Source organism: Malus sylvestris, chromosome 17 (assembly GCF_916048215.2).
Source record: "Malus sylvestris chromosome 17, drMalSylv7.2, whole genome shotgun sequence".
Lineage (NCBI taxonomy): Eukaryota > Viridiplantae > Streptophyta > Magnoliopsida > Rosales > Rosaceae > Malus > Malus sylvestris.
In genome coordinates, this window is record NC_062276.1 from 25,505,859 (window position 1) to 25,525,633 (window position 19,775).

General features: G+C 35.8%; 2 protein-coding genes across 3 annotated transcripts; both read left to right on the top strand.

Annotated features, from left to right (window-relative positions):
- Positions 1-193: 193 nt before the first annotated feature.
- LOC126611548 (uncharacterized) lies at positions 194-3,584 on the top strand. Of its 2 annotated transcripts, XM_050279852.1 has the most exons (6): positions 194-533; positions 647-783; positions 1,699-1,957; positions 2,407-2,497; positions 3,016-3,082; positions 3,162-3,584. In XM_050279852.1, exons 1-6 carry the CDS (start codon positions 209-211, stop codon positions 3,213-3,215), a joined length of 933 nt encoding a protein of 310 aa, XP_050135809.1. In that variant the 5' UTR covers positions 194-208; the 3' UTR covers positions 3,216-3,584. The 2 variants fall into 2 exon arrangements, with proteins under 2 accessions (XP_050135809.1, XP_050135810.1); XM_050279853.1 differs by lacking the exon at positions 194-533 and having other exon boundaries at positions 641-783; positions 1,704-1,957.
- Positions 3,585-10,119: 6,535 nt separating this feature from the next.
- On the top strand, positions 10,120-11,548 carry LOC126611549 (26.5 kDa heat shock protein, mitochondrial). The gene is made up of 2 exons (XM_050279854.1): positions 10,120-10,538; positions 10,957-11,548. Exons 1-2 carry the CDS (start codon positions 10,220-10,222, stop codon positions 11,367-11,369), a joined length of 732 nt encoding a protein of 243 aa, XP_050135811.1. The 5' UTR covers positions 10,120-10,219; the 3' UTR covers positions 11,370-11,548.
- Positions 11,549-19,775: the final 8,227 nt, after the last annotated feature.

Genomic DNA, 19,775 nt, shown 5'->3' on the forward strand with positions numbered 1-19,775 from the left:
AATACGAATTGACTAGACTTTAGGCTAGCTTATTTTTTAGAAATGAAGATGCACTTGATCAGTTGTTGTTCATTGAAGTTAATTACTATTTATTTAGGCGGATTAAACAGACATTGCTCTTAACCTATTCCAACTAGTTGGTACCTTGACGAATAGTATTTGACTTTATCAAAAGCATTTCTTTTTTATCAGTATCAGAAGCATTTACATGTGGCCAAATTTATGGTGGGGAAATGTAAAAACATGTACGGTAAATAAGCGAGTACAAGCCCCACGAAAAATAATTAAATGGTGGGGAATCGAAGCTCCCACGCACGAATCCCATTATATAAACTTTCCATCTCAGTCGTACGTTTATTGTTCCGTTTCCTGCCCTTGCCATTGCCATCGAAGAACCAGAAGAAGGAAAACTCAAAGAATCCAAAGGGCCATCCCTTCTGGGCTTCTTTGCTTCAAGAAGTGGGTGCCTTTGGATTTCGATTTCAGGAATGAGAGCAAGAGACTGATATCAAAGCAGAAACATTTTCTCACGGGTCAGTCTCGGTGTCATCAAATATTCTTCCTTTTTATCTTAATTTTTTTCCTTTGATGAGTTTCAATCGTGGGATTGAGACACATGTGTTTTTTTTTTTGTTTGAATTCTCAGGAGGAGGGGCTCTCTGGTTTTTCTTTCCTGCAATCGGTTTTCCATCGGATTTTGTTGCTGATTGGTTTTACATTTTCCTGGGAAAATCCTTAGATCTGATACTGCTTTCTGGGTCTTCCTTGTATTGCATGCATGGGGTAAGTTTTCTGATTCCTTTTCTGGATATGGAAATTTTATTGGATAGGTAGTTCAATGGGATTTCTGGGTGTTCTTCATTTGTTATTTTTGTGGAGTTAATTAGATTCAATTGTACTTGATTTGATTGGGAGGCAAGTAAGAGTAAATGGATTGCATCGTAGCGTTGCGAATTGATGAATCGAAAATGGGATTTTGGGATTTGTACTTGCATTTACTTTTAGGAATTTCACCAACTTATTAGCTTGGCCTAGTGATATGATTGTATGTGGTTAAGTAAAAGCTAAAAGCTTTTCAGATTTATTCTTTTGTGAAAACAGGAAACACATGGAAATTGGGAATTTATACGGTTGGACTTGAATTTTTTATTTTTATTTTTTATCAACGGGTTATGATTCAATTAGATTAAAGTCAATCCAATCAGATGCCAATCAGAGGAGATTCAACATCTCTTTGGTAATAATGTTGATTGAATGAATATCTTTGGATAATATCTAATAGAGCCGTCCCATCATGGTTTCTTCGATAATTTCGATTTTGGAATTTGGCTGTAACCTGTTAGCATATCCTGATTAAGAGGTTTAGCAGAGTACTCATGGTTAGTAATGATATCAGGAGCTGGAGTTATGTGAGTGCGGTGGATTTGTGTTCTTTTTTGCTTATGTTGAGCCCTTTGTAATTATAGTCGAGGACATTTTCTGTTCAGTGTTCACTTGCCATACTACACATTTGTATTGACAATGCAAGTTCGTATCTTTTTGAAGAAATAAAAAGTTCTTTTATGTTTGTTCTTTCTTTGCCTGTTCTTTCTTGTGGTGATGGTTGCGAATCTATCGTATGATTTTATGTTTAGTTAGTATTGTTAAATTATATAACTATATATGATTTCTAACAGAATCAGATGTGGTTTGTAACAGAGCAGTGGTTGTCTAGCATGCTATAGTAAGAACGCACCGAAAACTAAAGTTAATGAGCCACCGAAAAGGTTGTTAAACGAACATCGGACTGAAAAGAAACCAAGCATATCAGAGGATTTCTGGACCACCAGCACGTGGGATATGGACAACAGTGCAGTTCAGTCCCAGGGAAGCATCTCATCAATCAGCACAAACCAGACGCTTGATCCGCATGGTGGCTCTGGCAGCAATAGCACCCCTTCCGAATTTGTAAATCATGGCAAGTTCTATACTTATTTGTTGCTTTTTAAGGTTTTATTAATTTCTGGGGATTTCATGTTCACATTTCTGAGAGTCATTTTTTCACATTGGAAATTGGTTTAATGACTCATTGTCAGGTGGGTCATATACAGACTCCTCATGACATTCCAAAGCCTCAGCCGCTTCGGCAGTTTAATCACCTGTAATGAAGTCAACTAATTATGTGTTACTAACAACCCATTTCCCATTTTATTTTGAACTTTTTCCTACTAAATTTCATTGCAAATATGATCTTGTATGGTTTTTTTTACAGTTACTGTACTTTCTATGATTTCAAGAATGACGTACAACTTTTATTCTTGTCATTTTGTGTATCTTGCTATCATATGTGTTTTTTTTCCTTGACGAATGTGTGTGTGCGCGTGTGGATCCTTGTTTAAGTTATATTACTTGGGATTTGTGGTGCAGGTCTTCTTCTCTGGAACCAGACTAGGCACCGTTGGGTAGGGAATAAAAAGTCTGAGAGCCCATCAAAGAAAATTCGAGAACCCAAATTAAGGTAAGTTGCTTCTTCTGTTCTTTATCGATTCAAGCTCATTGGACCTCTTATGCTTAGATCTGCCAGAAAGAACTATTTGTTCATAGGACCTCTTGCTTAACCAGATACATGCTAGACAATTGAATACAACCTGTCTTTCACATTCATCGGTGGATTTTCAAAAATTAAAAAGAGAATAATTTTCGCAAATGAGAGTTGTTATTGGCACTTCAAAAATCTGATTTTGCACTCCAACTTTCTATAATTAGGAGAAATACACTTTTGAGGAGTGTAGAATGAGATTATTGAAGTGCTAATAATAGTTCCCATATGCTAGTTTTATTCACGAGAACACTATGAATGCAAGGATTTATTCATTCCAAGTTGCATTGCATGTACTAAGTGGGGACTGGGAAATTGTCCGTAGAGTGCTTCGTTCACTCTTAAGTGTAAAGTAGGCGATGGGTACTCATGAGTACCTATCTGTACTTTGTCAGCACTCATTGTCTCAGCATGGTTAAATCATTGTGCCCTTGCAGTTGGAATGCGTCATATGAAAGTTTACTTGGGAGTTCCAAGCCTTTCCCTCAGCCTATTCCTCTCCCGGTGAGCTCCTGCCCCTGCCTGCCCACTATTATCCTTAAACACGCTATCTAATTTGTTTTCCTGGTTCCTACATTAACAGGAAATGGTAGATTTTCTCGTTGATATTTGGGAGCAAGAAGGGTTGTACGATTGAGCGGCAGAGGTACTAGAGATTTTTAAGCTGGCTAGTTACGAAAGTTGATCCAGGTGTTTGTAACACTATTACCGCCTCCTAGAAAATAGGAAGCAATAGCATGGCTAGTGCATTATCAACTATCACATCATTTTTTGCTTGCTTGTTCTTGGATTTTAACTCTCGTGGCATTTTAGATGCGCCCTTGTGTTGCATTCAAACTGATTTTATAGGATTGGTTTCTTCCACTGTTCTTAGTGGGGGGTTTTGGAAGACGAAGATTGACCTTTGTCTGCACTTTCCTTTCATTGTCATCCTCCGCCCCCTTGCTGTATCTGATTCAGTGTTCATTTCTGTTTATATCTGGGACCGAACCCACTTTCTTTGTTAGTTATGGGTCAAAGTGGAAATATGATTTCTTTGAAATTGTGCACAGGGTTGTAAATGAGTTGAGCCAACCTGAACATTCAATTGGGATTTTAATTTTTTTGATGATTTTAGGGTATTCAATCATAATTTTAATTGATTCTATAAAATTCGAAGTGTATTCAATTAGGGGTGGGCACGGTTTGGTTTGGTGCGGTTTTGAGTGAAATCGAAACCGACACCGAAATTGAAAATTTTTGCAGTTCAGTTCGGTGCGGTTTTGAAGCCAAAACCGAAATGAAATCAAACCGTTTGGTTCGGTTTCAAACGGTTTCAATTTGGTTTTAGTTTGGTTTTTAAGAAGAAAAATTTACAATTTGTAATTTAACATATTAATAAGCATTTCCCAATAGCAATAGGAAAAAGACATTTGTTATGTAAACAATTAGCATGTTGAATGCAGTTGTGATGTTAAAATATGTTTGTGCAACAAAAGAGTATCCCATACAAGGTATAACATAAAACAAGTTGAATAACTTTGAATTCATTTAACGTGAGAAGTTGAATAACTTTGAATTCATTTAACGTGAGTGAAACTTTCATACTAGAATATGTGATATCATGCTTCAAATGAGTGGACTTCATTAGATCATTGTTCGACTCTTGATAACAAGATTAGTCCACCCTTTTACATATATATATGTGTGTGTGTGTGTGTGTGTGATAGTATAAAATAACAGAGGTTCTTCAAGTAAAAAAGTGATGAATGATGATATTCTTGTGTGATTGAGTCCGTACTAAGTGTATGGATTCTAACAAACAACAATTAAAACATGAAATCTAATATGAACATTTAATTAAATGTTTATTAATATTTACGGTGCGGTTTTCAAAAGCCAAAATCGAAACCAAATCGTTTTCTATGTTGTACTTCAGTTTCAAAATCGCAAAACCAAACCATTCGGTGCGGTTCGATTTGGTTCGTGTTTCGATTTCGGTTTTCGGTTCTAAGTGTCCACCCCTATATTCATTTAGGATTTTAAGACAATTTGTTAAAATTCTTAGAAATCCAGATATATTCAATTAAGATTTTAAGGGCAAATGTAACATCCCACATCACCCAAGGGAGTGGATCCTGAAAGTTTTATATGTATATTCTCATCTCTACTTAACACGAGGCCTTTTGGGAGCTCACTGGTTTCGGGTTCCATTGGAATTCCAAAGTTAAGCGAGTTTGCGCGAAAGCAATCCCAAGAGGATGGGTGACCCATTGGGAAGTTCTAGTGTGAGTTCCCAGAAACAAAACCGTGAGCGCTTGGTAGGGGCTCAAAGTAGACAATATCATGCTACGATGGAGTCGAGCCGGGATGTAGTGGGGGCCCGGGCCGGGATATAAAAAAAATGGTATCAGAGTCAATTCCTGGTCGAAAGTGTGCCGACGAGGACGTCGGGTCCCTAAGGGGGGTGAATTGTAACATCCCACATCGCCTAGGGGAGTGATCCTTAAATGTATATTCTCATTCCTACCTAGCACGAGGCCTTTTGGGAGCTCACTGGCTTCGGGTTCCGTAGGAATTCCGAAGTTAAGCGAGTTCGTGCGAGAGCAATCCTATGATGGGTGACCCACTAGGAAGTTCTCATGTGAGTTCCCAGAAACAAAACCATGAGGGCGTGGTTGGGGCCTAAAGCAGACAATATCGTGCTATAGTGGAGTCGAGCCCGGGATGTGGTGGGGGCTGAGGCCAGTATGTGACAATTTGGTATTAGAGCCAATCCCTGGCCGGAAGTGTGCAGACGAGGACATCGGGCCTCTAAGGGGGTGGATTGTAACATCCCACATCGCCCAGGGGAGTGGATCATGTAAGCCTTATGGGAGCTCACTAGCTTCGGGTTCCATTGGAACTCTGAAGTTAAGCGAGTTCGCGCGAGAGTAATCCCAAGATAGGTGACTCACTAGGAAGTTTTCATGTGAGTTCCCAGAAACAAAACCGTGAGGGCGTGGTAGGGGCCCAAAGCGAACAATATCGTGCTACGGTGGAGTCGAGCCCGGGATGTGGTGGGGGCTCGGGCCGGGATGTGTTAGCAAGTACTCCTTTACCACAATGGTGGAAATGAGTTTAATCCTTACATGACGGCGTGGGTTTGAATTTCGTTGGTGACTAATCTAACATTTAATCTAACAAAATTTATTGTTTGACAAAAAAAAATTAGGATGTTTAAGAAGTATATAACATTCAAGATGTATTCAATTAAAAATCGATTTCACACTATGTTTGGATGAAGAAATTTAAGATTATTAAGGAATTTTAAAATGATGGAAATTGAAATGAAAAGATTTTATTTTCTAGAATTTGTGAATTTTCTTGTTTGATTAATAAAAAAGAATAATGAAATTGAATACGGAATTTGTTATTTTTAAACTCTCAATCATAAAAATCAGTAAATGACATTTATTTATATGAAATTTAATCTTGGAATTGGAGGTCTCAAATTCCTTTTTTTTTTTATGCGGAAATTCTAAATTTCTATATTTATGAATCCAAATAATGGAATGAATGCATATAAATTTATAAATTCTAACTTTAATCTAAATTCCAAGTTTATTTTCCTTTTTCAAACATAGTGTTAAAGAATTTGAAAATGTTGAGGAATTATACGATCTTCAATGGTGATGTCAAATTTTGAACAAAAAATATAAATTTGGTAGCTTATGTGGCATTTTGACATCTTTTAAAATTTTAATCTTTATGGGATATGTTAAATTAAACTATTATTTTATTACATTATAAAATAAATGATCAAACAAATAAAAAATTAATAACAGACATTAAATTAATTATTAAATGGCACCGTTCACCCTCGTTGATTTTTTTTTATTTTTTATTTTTGAACCAAGAAGAATTTCATTGGAACAGAGGGAAGCTCCAGCGAGAAACAATGGGAGAAAGGCACAGACGCCAAAATCCCAAAACAGCACAAGGAAACCAAGAAATAATCAAACTGAAGAAAAACCCAGTAGCTGGACAAGGACGGAAGGAGAGGTTAAGGAGACCATTCGTCGGTTGAAAAAATAGAAAGATGTACGATATAAGAGCTCCACCACCAAAAGAATACGTTGACACTTAGGCCATTTAATTTACTTAGTAAACAGTTATATACTTCAGTGAACAATAATTGGCTAAATGCATCATCATCCTTAAAAAATGCATGAACACAGAGTCTAAAAAATGCATTGGCACAAACGATCTTCATCCCTACAAAAAGCATTAGCACCCAGCCCATTTATAATTATTTAACATTATTTAATTCATATTTAATATTATTTAATTCATATATTTATCCTTCTTCTTTTTTTCCATTCTAGAAACCTCCCTAGTCCATTCCTACTTCTTTACCGTTCATCTCCCTCATCCTTCATAATTTTGCTCTGTCCTTGCCTTCTTTTTCTCCCCTCTCCCTCTGTTTTGTCCTAATTTTTCTTCGTCCTAGTCCCTCTTTTTCTTCGTCCCTCTCCCTCCTCATCTCCATCATTTTCTTCATATTTTTCTCCGTTCATCTCGCTTTTTTTTTCTTTTAATTTTTCTAGGAACCAATTGGCAAATCAAAACCCAGATCAGAGTCTGGATCATCTAGTTAATCATCGGCCAGCTTCTCCGGCAGCAACAGCGAAGGTCTGCGATCAGGGAGTTTGGAGTGCATGTGTGATTCGAATGACTGTTGTGCATGTGTGATTGGACAATTGCTGTGCGTTTCATACGCACAGTGATTTTGTAATGTTCTTTTTGCTTTTTTGTTTTGAATTTTGGGTTTGGATCAGGTTATGAAAATGGAAAGACTGTAGAATTTTTTACCTTTTTTGTCTCGATTTTTAGGTTTGTAAATGGTAGATGAGAGGGGAAAAGCTAGGCAGAGTTGCTATAGGGGATCTCGGTTTCGAGAGGGGCAAAGCAGGGAGTTGGTCTTAGCAATCCGGCCGATTTCGGGGGCCTGTGATGTCATGCCATCACGCTAACACCAGCATGACGTCACATAGGTTGGGCCTTGGCTCAGCACATTCTGGGCCGGCCTAGAAGACGGCTTGGGCTGGAGGACTTTGGGAGGGTGCAGGACCATTTTTGGTGCTGTGAGCTGACCTACCCCATTGGGGTGGACTTGCTCTAAACAAATTGCGCAGGTCAACAATTAACATCAATTATAATAAATAATTAAACCAATAAAAATTTAATAAATGACATTTAATAATTAATTAAAAAATATTTGAAGTTGCTGTCAAATTTAACAGTAGCCTCTTTTCTGTCAAATCATGTCATCAACATATAGAAATTGGCATTTTAGTTGGAGTGTATTAGTGTTGTCTTTTTTTATTGTTATAGATGATGTAAACATTTTGACATCTCCCTTGGAGATGCTTTTAGAGGGAATTAGAGAGATTTTGTAGTGTAATTTACTTATTCACAAATCTCACCTCTCTATGAGATTTTGAGGAAATTGAATCAAAATTTTATATGGAATCTCTACAAATCTATTAAACTCTATAAAAATCCATGAATTTATAAATCTATTGAAATCTCTCAAATTCACAATTGAATACACCCCCTTAGTCTGCACATTTAGTCTCTAGCATTACCCTTTACTTTAAGAAGTTAGTTATGTTCTTTAATATATGAAAATGTATTTTTATAGATAATGCTAGAGAGACTAAATTTTTTAGCCAAATAATTAATGTGTCACTAGAAAAAATAAGCACGTTAATTGACACGTACTTAATAATTCAATCATTAACAACTGCATTATTTGGTTTGAAAGTTTTGGTTTAAAAAATTTGATCATCTTAGCATTATCATATTTTATAGTGGTCTTTGGTCCAATTAGTATGACTTTCTTGGCCCTTTCGTTGCATGTGATTTTGGGGTTAATTGTCAAAAAGTCATTTCATTTATGATAAAAACGGGTGCTGTTATTATCATTTAAAAAAAAAAAAACTTATTGTGCACTTTAAGCTTTCTATATTTAGGAAGAAAAAACAATACATTTTGAAGAATGTTAACGGGGCTCTCTCAAATCCACTTCTACTTGAACTCTCTATCATCTCATAGCTTAACGTCAATTTTTGTGAGGAAAATGCAAAGTGCCAAGAGAGAATTGTAACTAATATTCCTCTCTACGAATGACCCTTGTGTAAAGATAGCTATAAAATTTAATATGAATAAAATAACTTTATGAAAAATAGTAAATATTGTTTTCAAAATGAAGATGTTATTCATATATTTATTTACACATTGCTTGTTAATTTTTGTCTTTCTATTTTTTTAATTTATTTAATTCAACAATAAAAAATAAAGAGAATATGTAAGAAGCAAAAAGAAGTACATAGATAGTATCACCCTTTCAAAATAATCTTACAAAAAGTCTTTAACATGTTTTAGATTCGATTATTTCTCAAAATAGTAAGCTAGAGAGATTAAACTTATAAACTAAATTTTAATAATTAAATAATATGTTACTAATAAAAAATAAACACGTTTATCAACATATAAATAATTAATTTCTATGTCATCTAATTTCCTTAGCTTATCCCTTAGTAATCGTTAATGTGAAAAGCCAGAAAGTAAACATAGTGAAAAGACGTGGGATCAGATGCGTTCCCCTTGGCAGCATGGAAACACTAGTCAAACAAAAATGATATTCTTATCACATTTTAATACTATATTAGTATCGTATTTCTTATAAAAATTAGATTTTTGTTTATTGATAGACGTTACTTTTAATAAAGAGATAATACAAGTATAAATATGATACGATAAATGCAATAAACGTAGCATTACTCTTCAATTCATCGTGCTTATACTTTATCTCATGACATGTTTGAGAAGGATTGAAGAACTTCGATAGGAAAAGGAAAGAATTATCAAGAACCATCCTTCAAATTGATAGGAAAAGGAAACAAAAATGATATTCTTATCACATTTTAATACTATATTAGTGTTGTTTTTCTTATAAAAATTAGATTCTCGTTTATTGATAGACTTCACTTTTAATAAAGAGATGATACAAATATAAATATGATACGAAAAATGCAATAAACATAACATTACTCTTCAATTCATCGTGCTTGTACTTTATCTCATGACATGTTTGAGAAGGATCGAAGAACTTTGATAGGAAAAGGAAAGATTTATCAAGAACCATCCTTCAAATTGATAGGAAAAAGGAAACAAAAATGATATCTTATCACATTTTAATACTATATTAGTGTCGTTTTTCTTATAAAAATTAAATTCTCGTTTATTAATAGACTTTACTTTTAATAAAGAGATGATATAAGTATAAATATGATATGAAAAATGCAATAAACGTAGCATTACTCTTCAATTCATTGTGCTTATACTTTATCTCATGACATGTTTGAGAAGGATCGAAGAACTTCGATAGGAAAAGGAAAGAATTATCAAGAACCATCCTTCAAATTGTGACGTGTCCACTATTCCACGCGCCAGAACTTGTCAGACTCTTCTACACACTTGTCCAAAACCCAAGCGCCCAAGTCTCACTAAATTCAGTCACTGCCCTCCTCCTTTCTCCATCAGCAAACATCCTAACAATAAATACCCACAAATCCTAAATCTTCATAACCTTTAAGTTAACTAAGTTATCTTTCAATGGCTTTGGCACGATTGGCGTTGAAGAAGTTGCACCAGAGCCAAAGGGTGCTTTCTCCACCACCTTTTTCTGCTGCTTCTTCTCTTCTAGGTCACGGTGTTGGTGAGAGGACAGTTGGAGAGTGCAGAGGCAAAGTTGGCAATGAGATTGCGAAGAGGTTTTCCACGGCAGCTAACGACAAGGCATCCGATGAGAAATCGGAGAACAAAGATGTCGCTGTGTCTCAGGGCAAAAGGTCGAGGTTGTTCCCTAGAAGGCAACGCAGAAGAGGGGACCTTTGGAGGGATAATGACAGAGACTTCGCCCCTTCGCTTTATGGTACTCTCCTTCACTCATCTACAATTTTATTTTTCTTGCTAGTCTGTGATGCTAAATTTTCTCATACGTACTAGTATATTTTGCTGTCAGATGGTTAATTAATTCAAAATATCGTATTAACAACATATTTTCAATCTGGATCATTGATTATTTCGACTCCTCTAGAAATCTTATTTAAATGTATAATTCAATTGATAGCCTGACAATTTATTTTAATATTATGTTGTTGGACTGTGAACATGAATCATCAGTTATTTACCCTATTGTTTAATTGTATTTAAATGTGTGATTCATATTCACTGTATGTGGTGTGTCACCTTGTTTTTCAAAGTCATCTCAAATATGACTTGATGAAATGGTTGTAAAAGCACAGCGCAAAGTGAAATTTCTAACGAATTAATTCTTTTGGACTTCCTAGAATTCTTCCCCTCAGGCCTTGGAAATGCACTTGTACAAGCAACTGAGAACATAAACAGGCTGCTTGACAACCTAAACATATCACCATGGTCGCTGTCCGGGCGTGTCAAAGAGCAAAAAGATAGCTACAAACTGCAGTATGATGTGCCAGGGCTTGCCAAGGAGCACGTGAAGATCATTGTTCATGACGGGTTTCTGGAAATCAAGGGAGAGCACAAAGACGAGGACGAGGAAGGGTCGGATGATGAGTATTGGTCATCAAGGAGCTATGGTTACTATAACACAACTCTCAGTTTGCCTGATGATGCCAAAGTTGATGATATAAAGGCAGAGTTGAAGGATGGGGTACTGAGCATAACCATTCCTAAAACTGAGAAGCCTAAGAAGGAGGTGAAGGAGGTCAATATAAATTGACGGGGAATCTGATCGATCGAAAATGATATATTTGTGTATGTGTGTGGTTGTGTATTTGTTCATGTTGAGATGACCGTCCATCTTGTTGAAAGATCTGTGTTTTAAGATTATGAATAAACATTTGCGTCGACTCTTATAGTAGCCCTTCGAATCAATTCAACTTTATTGTTTCTCTTTCAGATGATTGGTGATTAAATTCTTTTTTTTTTTTTGCACCATCACTTTTCTGAATAGTCAGAAAGGATTTTAAATAATATATATCTTAAGGTGGTGTTCAATCAAAATTTGTGAATCTTGAAAGTTTAGAGTATTCACCTGTAATTTTAAAGGAGTTAGATATACAATTTATAGAAATTCAGGATTTTAAAATATCTTTTCTCTTTCGTTCACTAAGTACAATAAATTATTGAAGCCTCATTTGATAAGTTGGTGGATCGTCATGATTTATACTTTATTTTGAGTCCATATTGAACCTAAAAATTATTTAGCCTACATAACACGCATGCTGAGCAATTAATGAGCTAATTACGTCCTTCTAGTCAATACAGACGTGTCAACTTGTGACCGAGCTTGGTTTGCAAGTAGAATTAATGTGGTGCTCTGCTGACTTCTATGTCCAAGCGACCACACAACGGAGGGAGGAATGTGTTTCAGTCTTGAATCCTAGAACCTAAAGACAAGCTTACTAGTGTGAAGTTCAATAAAAGTTCAGCTTTTAATGTGCCGAACACCGAGTAAATTGGTACACCTCACTTTGCTAATGGGCTAACGACATGACCTCTTTCATGAGAATACCAAGGACTCCTCACGAGTTGAGGTTTGGATAGGTAATTAACTGAACCCAAAGCAGTGTTGTTACTCTAGATTGAAGAGGCTTCTTGGTTGCCTGATTCTACAGCCCCAATATTGTTAATCCAAACTGAAGAGGCCGTCAATTGTCATCATAATACTGTTACCAAAGTGAAGATGTGTTGACGGAGTTAGGAGAGTTAGTGATTTTTCAAAGAATGAGAAGGTTTCGCGTCGAGAGAGATTTTGTGCAGTGTGGTTATGTGTTGAGTTGAAGGTCCTTTTCACGTTGCAAGATCACTTCTATTTATAAGAGCAAGTTTCGCAATGACCAAGTATGCCGAAGTAGAGTCTTAATGTAACCATACTTCCTCAGCACTTCTCTGGTATTCTTAATGTTATCTTATCACTAGCCAAAACCAATTTGCACATGGTTTCGACTAGAACTAGGACTCTGAACCTAGTCCTCTTATGCTTTAGGTACATTCCTTATCTTATCAGCAAAGAGTTTTGATTCTTAGATGATTCAAATCTTATCAAAACTCGTTCTGATCCTGTACAATTCACTTCAATTAGGACTTGGCGGAATCATTTATCCACCTGATCCTTTTAAAAATCTCACTTTTGTTAAGACCCGGCCGAATTCATCAAGGGCTGGATATTTGAATACCATCTAGCCTGAAGGAATATCATTAGGCCGAGAATTAAACCCTAATGTGAATTATCCACCTTCGGCCCAAATCTAATATTTCATGCTCAAACAATCTGTCATGAAATCCATGAACTAGACTATATTTTGGGTCTGTCATGAAATATGTTGAATTGGAATAACATCATTTTCAATGCTAGTCCTAAAAACTGTCCTTATGATCATATAGACCCTATAAATGAGGAATAATATTCTCCAATGCACCAAAAACTGAGTCGGTAAAGTATAGGGACTAACTGGATACATAAAGCAAGTCTTCACATATAGGGACAGTATAGGAACTAAAGTGGTGGAGCCCAGTGGGCATTTTGAGTGAAAAACTTGGCCCACCCATATGCTGCTGTGTAGCTACATGCATGGGTTCCACTGATTTTTTTTCTTTTGTTTATTGAAGGGAAATCAACTATCCTAATAGCTTTTTGCTTTTTTTTTTCTTTTGAAAATAAGGATGATTTTTTAATCTTTTAGTCCCTAAATTTAAGGCCTATATTATAAGGACACATTCATTGGAATTAGTATCTTTTAGGGACAAGTATGTTCAATCCTTTTGAGTCCCTCAATGGTGGAGGAGGAGTTTCCAAATAGGAACTCCCATTAAAAATGCTCTAAGTTAGATTAAGTAACGTCCTACGTTTGTTCAGTTCTTCGAGGTCCTTATTTTGCGAATTGTACCCCTTGCACGCATCGCTATCTCCTTTCACTTCTGGAGACGGAAAAAAATATAGCAGATGGCGAGACTATGCACATGAAAAATAATATCCTGGTGGGCTAAAACATAACACTCCACATTCTTTAGCCCTCCATGAAGACGAATTAGTACATGTGTACTAGAATATGCCCGACCAAGTACTTGCGTGATAGAATATGGTTGTATCAAACCATAAACAAGTTCATTACCACAATTAGCATTACTCCAAAAAGAAGAAAGCTGTTTTGTGGTGCTTTGTTTGAGCTAAAATCACGCCGATCATTTGGGGCCAACTCTGAGACATGGAGACTCAATGTGCCCCGAATTGGAGCTTTGTCCAACATATGCACGACTGTTATGAATGGCAAATTGACCAAGAACAGCAATTTACTTTCTTTACTATTTCAACGTCCCTCTGCAAGCAGCTGCACGGCTGCGAACCCTGCAAGGGTAAAACAGCTTGATTATATTTATATTCTTTTTGCTAGTCCAAAAACACACGAACAACCAATTTTGGGAAAGGAAAAAAAAACTGAGATTAGAACAGATCTAATAACGCTCCATAAGGAAAAGATAAGGCCTAGTTTGGTATTATGGTGTTGTGGAAATAATCGACTTTGTTGAAAACCAAACGCTCAATTTTTATTCATGAAACTCACCAATTGCAAACAAAAGGGGGTAGAGTGGTTAAATTAAATTGATAAAAGCAAAATTTTAGTGACTGAATGCGTTTTCGTAATTAACCGAGTGACCAGTAGTGTGTTTCCAACATGGGAATTGTTATTGACAATTTGACGCTCTAAAATTTTTACTCTGTATTTCGAATTTTTTATAATTAAAAAAAAGTTACACTAATGAGGAATGTAGAATGAGATTTTTGGAATACTAACAACAATTTTATAAGTAAATACTATTTTCGAAGTTGCAACACTTCTTTGTAGAAGGTTTATCAAACACGTTGGCATTGATTTTATATGATTTGACAGACAATAATTTTGAAATATAAAATACTATAAAGCATAATAAAATTTCAAAAAGAAAATTAACGAAAAGCTCAAAAAAAAATTTTGTTTAATAAAAAATGACAAATAAAGATGTAAGTGAATAGTACCAGAAAAGGTAAAAATGCGGTTTTTTGTTAAAGTAAACAATATACTTGAAGTTTTTTGTTAAAACTCTCAATTTCAAATTCATGCGAGTCTATTTAGCATTTAAAGTGATCATGTATGTTATCAAAATCTCTAGCATTTATGGTGTGTTTACCAATTGGGATTGCAACGTGAAGAAACGGAATTGGATTCTTTCCAAAGTATTCTACCGTTTACCAGCAATTGGGGAATCAAAAATCATGTAGGGCCCACCCAATATCGGGAGTCTAGTTCCTTAGGCCATCTCTAACCGAAGGGTCCAGAGGGCCGAAATTAGCCCTAAAACTGTCTCCAACCGAAGGCTAGGCCAGAGGGCTCTGGAATTTGGGAGGGCCCCACGGGATCAGAGAGGGCTGGAGGGTTGGCTGCTTTCGGCCAGCCAGCCAGCCCCGGGCTGGCTATTTTTTTTTTAATGTTTTCCTATTGCTGTCGGTTATAACCGACAGAATTAAAGAAGAATTTTTTAATACTGTCGGTTATAACCGACAGTAATAGTTATTCAAAAGCAAAATTTTTATTTTTAATTACTATTAGTGTCGGTTATAACCGACACTAATAGTTTGAATTTTTTTTAATATAACGGCTAGTAGCCGTTATATTAACTTTTTTTTTTTATGAATTTAAACTTCTTTTTTTCCCTTTTTTTTCCTTTTCATATGAATCAAATTTTGTTTCATATTTTGTTTCAATTCTATTTTACAAAATTTGTTTCAATTTTTTTTTTAAATTCTATTTTTTTTCCTATAACTTCTATTTTACAAAATTTGTCTCATATTTTTTTTAAATTCTATTTTTTTTTCCTATAACTTCTATTTTACAAAATTTGTTTCATATATTTTTTTTAAATTCCATTTTTTTCCTATAACTTTTATTTCACAAAATTTGTTTCAATTTTTTTTTAAATTCTATTTTTTTTCCTATAACTTCTATTTTACAAAAATTGATTCATATTTTTTTTCATATAACTTCTATTTTACAAAATTTGTTTCATATTTTTTTAAATTCCATTTTTTTTTCCTATAACTTCTATTTCACAAAATTGGTTTCATATTTTTTTTCAATTCTATTTTTTTCCTATAACTTCCTAGGCCATTTATACAACATTAAATTAAATTAAGTAACATGAAACAACATTAAACAATATGAAACAACATTAAATAATATTAACCAACATACAAATTATACAACATAAAAAAACATTTAACAACATGAAACTTAAACAACATTTTTAAAAACATTTAACAACATAAAACTTAAAAGCCTACTCCATGCTTCTTTTGGCCCAAAGATGTGCAACAAGATCCTGTTGTAGGTACTTATTTGTGGCACGAGAATGTATCATTCTATAGCGCCTCATATACTCATTTATAGAGATACTACCAGTTCTTGGATTGAAAGGCAAATTAGGCCCATCATATATTTTTGCTAAAGCCCTTCTTGACCTATTTGGATCTTTTTGGTCATCATTGGACTCTCCATCAATATACCCATCTCGCTCATCCTCCACTATCATATTGTGTAATATGATGCAAGACATCATGATGGAGTTCAAATTTTCTCGACTCCACCCTCTTGCCGGTTCGCTGATAATCTTCCACCGTGCTTGTAGAATACCGAAAGCTCTCTCAACATCTTTCCGGTATGCCTCTTGGTATAAGGTAAACAATTTTTCTGCCTCATTCCTAGGGTTTGGAATTGCTTGGACAAGTGTCGCCCACTTTAGGTAGATGCCATCTGCCAAGTAATACCCCATATTGTATTCACGGCCGTTGATGTAGTGGTCAAGTTGAGGTGTTTTACCTTCCGTCAAGTTATTGAAGAGGGGTGAACGCCCAAGAACTGTAATGTCATTTTGGGATCCAGGGACTCCAAAGAAAGCATGCTAGATCCATGTGTCATATGAGGCAACTGCCTCTAACACAACAGTTGGCTTTCTCGACCTTCCGCTAAAGCCTCATTGCCATCCAGTGGGACAGTTCTTCCAATCCCAATGCATGCAGTCTAATGACCCTATCATGCCCGGAAACCCACGGTCTTCAGCTTTGTGAAGGAGCCGATTCAGATCTTTTTGATTTGGCTATCGGAGGTACTCGTCTTTGTAAACCTGAACAATTGTGTTACAAAATTCTTCAAGAGTATTAAGGCATGTAGACTCAGACATACCATGGGTTTCATCCATCGAATCAGCTGAGGAGCCATATGCCATCATTCGGAGTGCAACAGTAACCTTCTGATGAGGTGAGAAACCAGGGCGGCCTACTCTGTCCCGCTTCTGTCGAAAGTATGGATTGACCTGCTGGACATCACGAAGTAAACGCTCGAAGACATGACGCCTCATCCGGAAGCGACGTCTGAAATCCTCTTCTGTGTACACCGAGTTGGGGTTGAAGTAGTTGTTCATCAGATTGGCATGCGCCATCGCTCTGTTTCGTGGTTTGTAAGAGCGACCAGCAACAGAGCCACCCCATTGAGATTGTTCCTCAGTTGGCTGACACACCATGGCCGCAGCCATGGCTGCTGCCATGTTTTGTTTGTTGTGCCTTACTTGAACTTCTTCATCAGACTCCTCATCTTCTCGTCTCATTTGCGCCCATTTTGCTTCCAATTTGGAATTGGATGAGGACCCCCAATTGGAATTGGATGAAGATCCAAAGTTGGAATTCATTGCAAACTTGAATTGAAAGAGATTAAATTGCAAGAGATTGAATTGAAATAGATTGAATTTAAAGTTGTGTGAATTATAGCCCAATATCCACCCTATTTATAGCAAAAAAAAATTCAAATCCAACGGCTAGCTGACGTCAGCATGATGTCAGCTACCAACGGCTAGCTGACATCATGTTGACGTCACTTAGCCGTTAGATTTGAATTTAAATTGTAGTTTTTAAATAATAAATTATGTTTGGCCCTATGGCTCTTTGGCCCTCGGTTGGAGACGGTTTTTTGTGACAGGGCTAAAACGAGCCCTCTGGCCCTTTGACCCTCGGTTGGAGACGGAGGCCAATATGGCCCTGTACTATTCATTAAAATATTAATATCTTGGGGAATCTTGGAGGGCCAGAGGGCTAAAACGAGCCATCTGGCTAGCCCTCGGTTAGAGATGGCCTTAATATTAGATGGGGCTTCTAGATAAACACCTCACCTGCAGGGTGGGGGTTCGAGATTAGAGATAGAAGAGGAAGTCCACCGGAGTGGACATTGCCCAGTACACAGTCCAAAAAACAGCCCAGCACCCTGTCTATTACCTCCAGCCCACGCAACAGCCTGGGGCCCAGCCCATGCTGGTCCCTGGGCCAGCTCAAAATTGACTGACCAAGAAGCTGGGCAAGTGGCCACGTGGCAACTTCCTGGCTCTTGGATTTGAATATTTTTCAAATCCAACGGTCCAGATTAATTAACTATATTAAAATTTATTAAAAATTATAAAAAATACAGAAAAATTATAAAAAAATACAGAAAAATTATAAAAAAACATACAGAAAATTTTTAAAAATGTTATTTTTTTTTATAAATAATAAAGTTTGTGGTTGAAGAATAAAGTGTATTTGATGAGTTTATGTAATTTCATTTTAGTGTGTTTTTTTTATAGTTTATTTGATGAGTTTATGTAATTTTATTTTAGTGTGTTTTTTTTAAAGTTTATTTGATGAGTATGTAATTTTATTTTAGTATGTATTTTTTTTAAGTTTATTTGAAATTTTATCGAAATTGATTAAAAATCTTATCCGAAATAAACTTAAAAAAAAAAACACACCAGATAAATGTGATGGGTGCTAGCACATTTTTTTAGGGGTGGAGATGCCTTGGCCTATTACTGTTCACTCCAGTCTATTACTGTTCACTTGAGTGGATAAATGCGCTGGGTGCTGGCGCAAAGTCCTTAGGGATGGATTTGCTCGAAAGGAAGAGGGAGGAGGAGACAAAAAATTAGAGAAAATTCAGGCGTGGAGATGTGGGGATGATGATGATGGGTTTGATTATTTTCCTCTCCTATTTATTTTTTATCCTATTTGGTTTTTATAAGGCAAACAATCAAATACATTGAAAAAATAAAATAGCAAAATTAAACACACATTAATTAGTCTAGGGGCATTTTAGTAATGATATTAGCTTTCATTCCGATTCATATGAGTTAGTAAACAATTTATGTAATTCAACAACACTTCAATATGAATCCGATTCTGACTCCTCCTCAATCCAATTACTCTATTTTGATTACGGTTACGTAAACGCGACATTGTATTGAATATTACTTGAAAGCACTTCGCAACCCTTTTTTCTTTATTAAAAAATATAGAATGATGACACCCTATTGTCTTATTTTCCCATCCAAGTTATAATCACACCCACCATAAAAGTTTAAAAACATTGAAATTCTATTTTCCCACCCACTATAATTCTAAATAACCTTCATCACACTTCCATTGTCTGGTTTCCACCACCAGTCCTCCTTGAACTCCTTTTACCAGCATAATGCATTAATTGGTAACAAAATTGAGGGTGTGAGTCAAGAGGACAAAGTAGATGATTGGATGGAACCTAATTTTATAAAACAAAATTTCTGAACTTTTTTCTAAATCCTGGTTCCAAAAATTTCTGTAAATTTCCAGAAACACTCAACAATGAGCTGTCGAGAAAGTTGGATGGAAACTAATCTAATAAAACAAGCCCAAAATTTGAAAACACTATGATTGTAATCCATTCAAAACCTAATCAGGCAAATTCAAGCTGATTTGAATTGATTTTGGGAAAAAGATAGGGGACGGAGAGAGAGACGGTGGCAGTCGACGGAGAGGCCATGGCAGTTGATGTAGAGACCAAGAAGAGATGAAAACCGAAGGGAGAGAAGGATGGGAAAGAGAAACGGCGTAGGGGTTTAAAAGTCGTTTTATAAAAGAATAAACATGTTATTAATATTTTTTTAAGAGACGGCAGAAAAATAGGAAAATAGGATGGGTTTAGTAGCACTCAAAACATATTGTCAACATTTTTGTATTATTAAGGACATAAAGAGCTAAAAAAATTGGCTTTAGTGTCTTGGTTTAGATATAAGAAAGATAAGCTTTCAAATC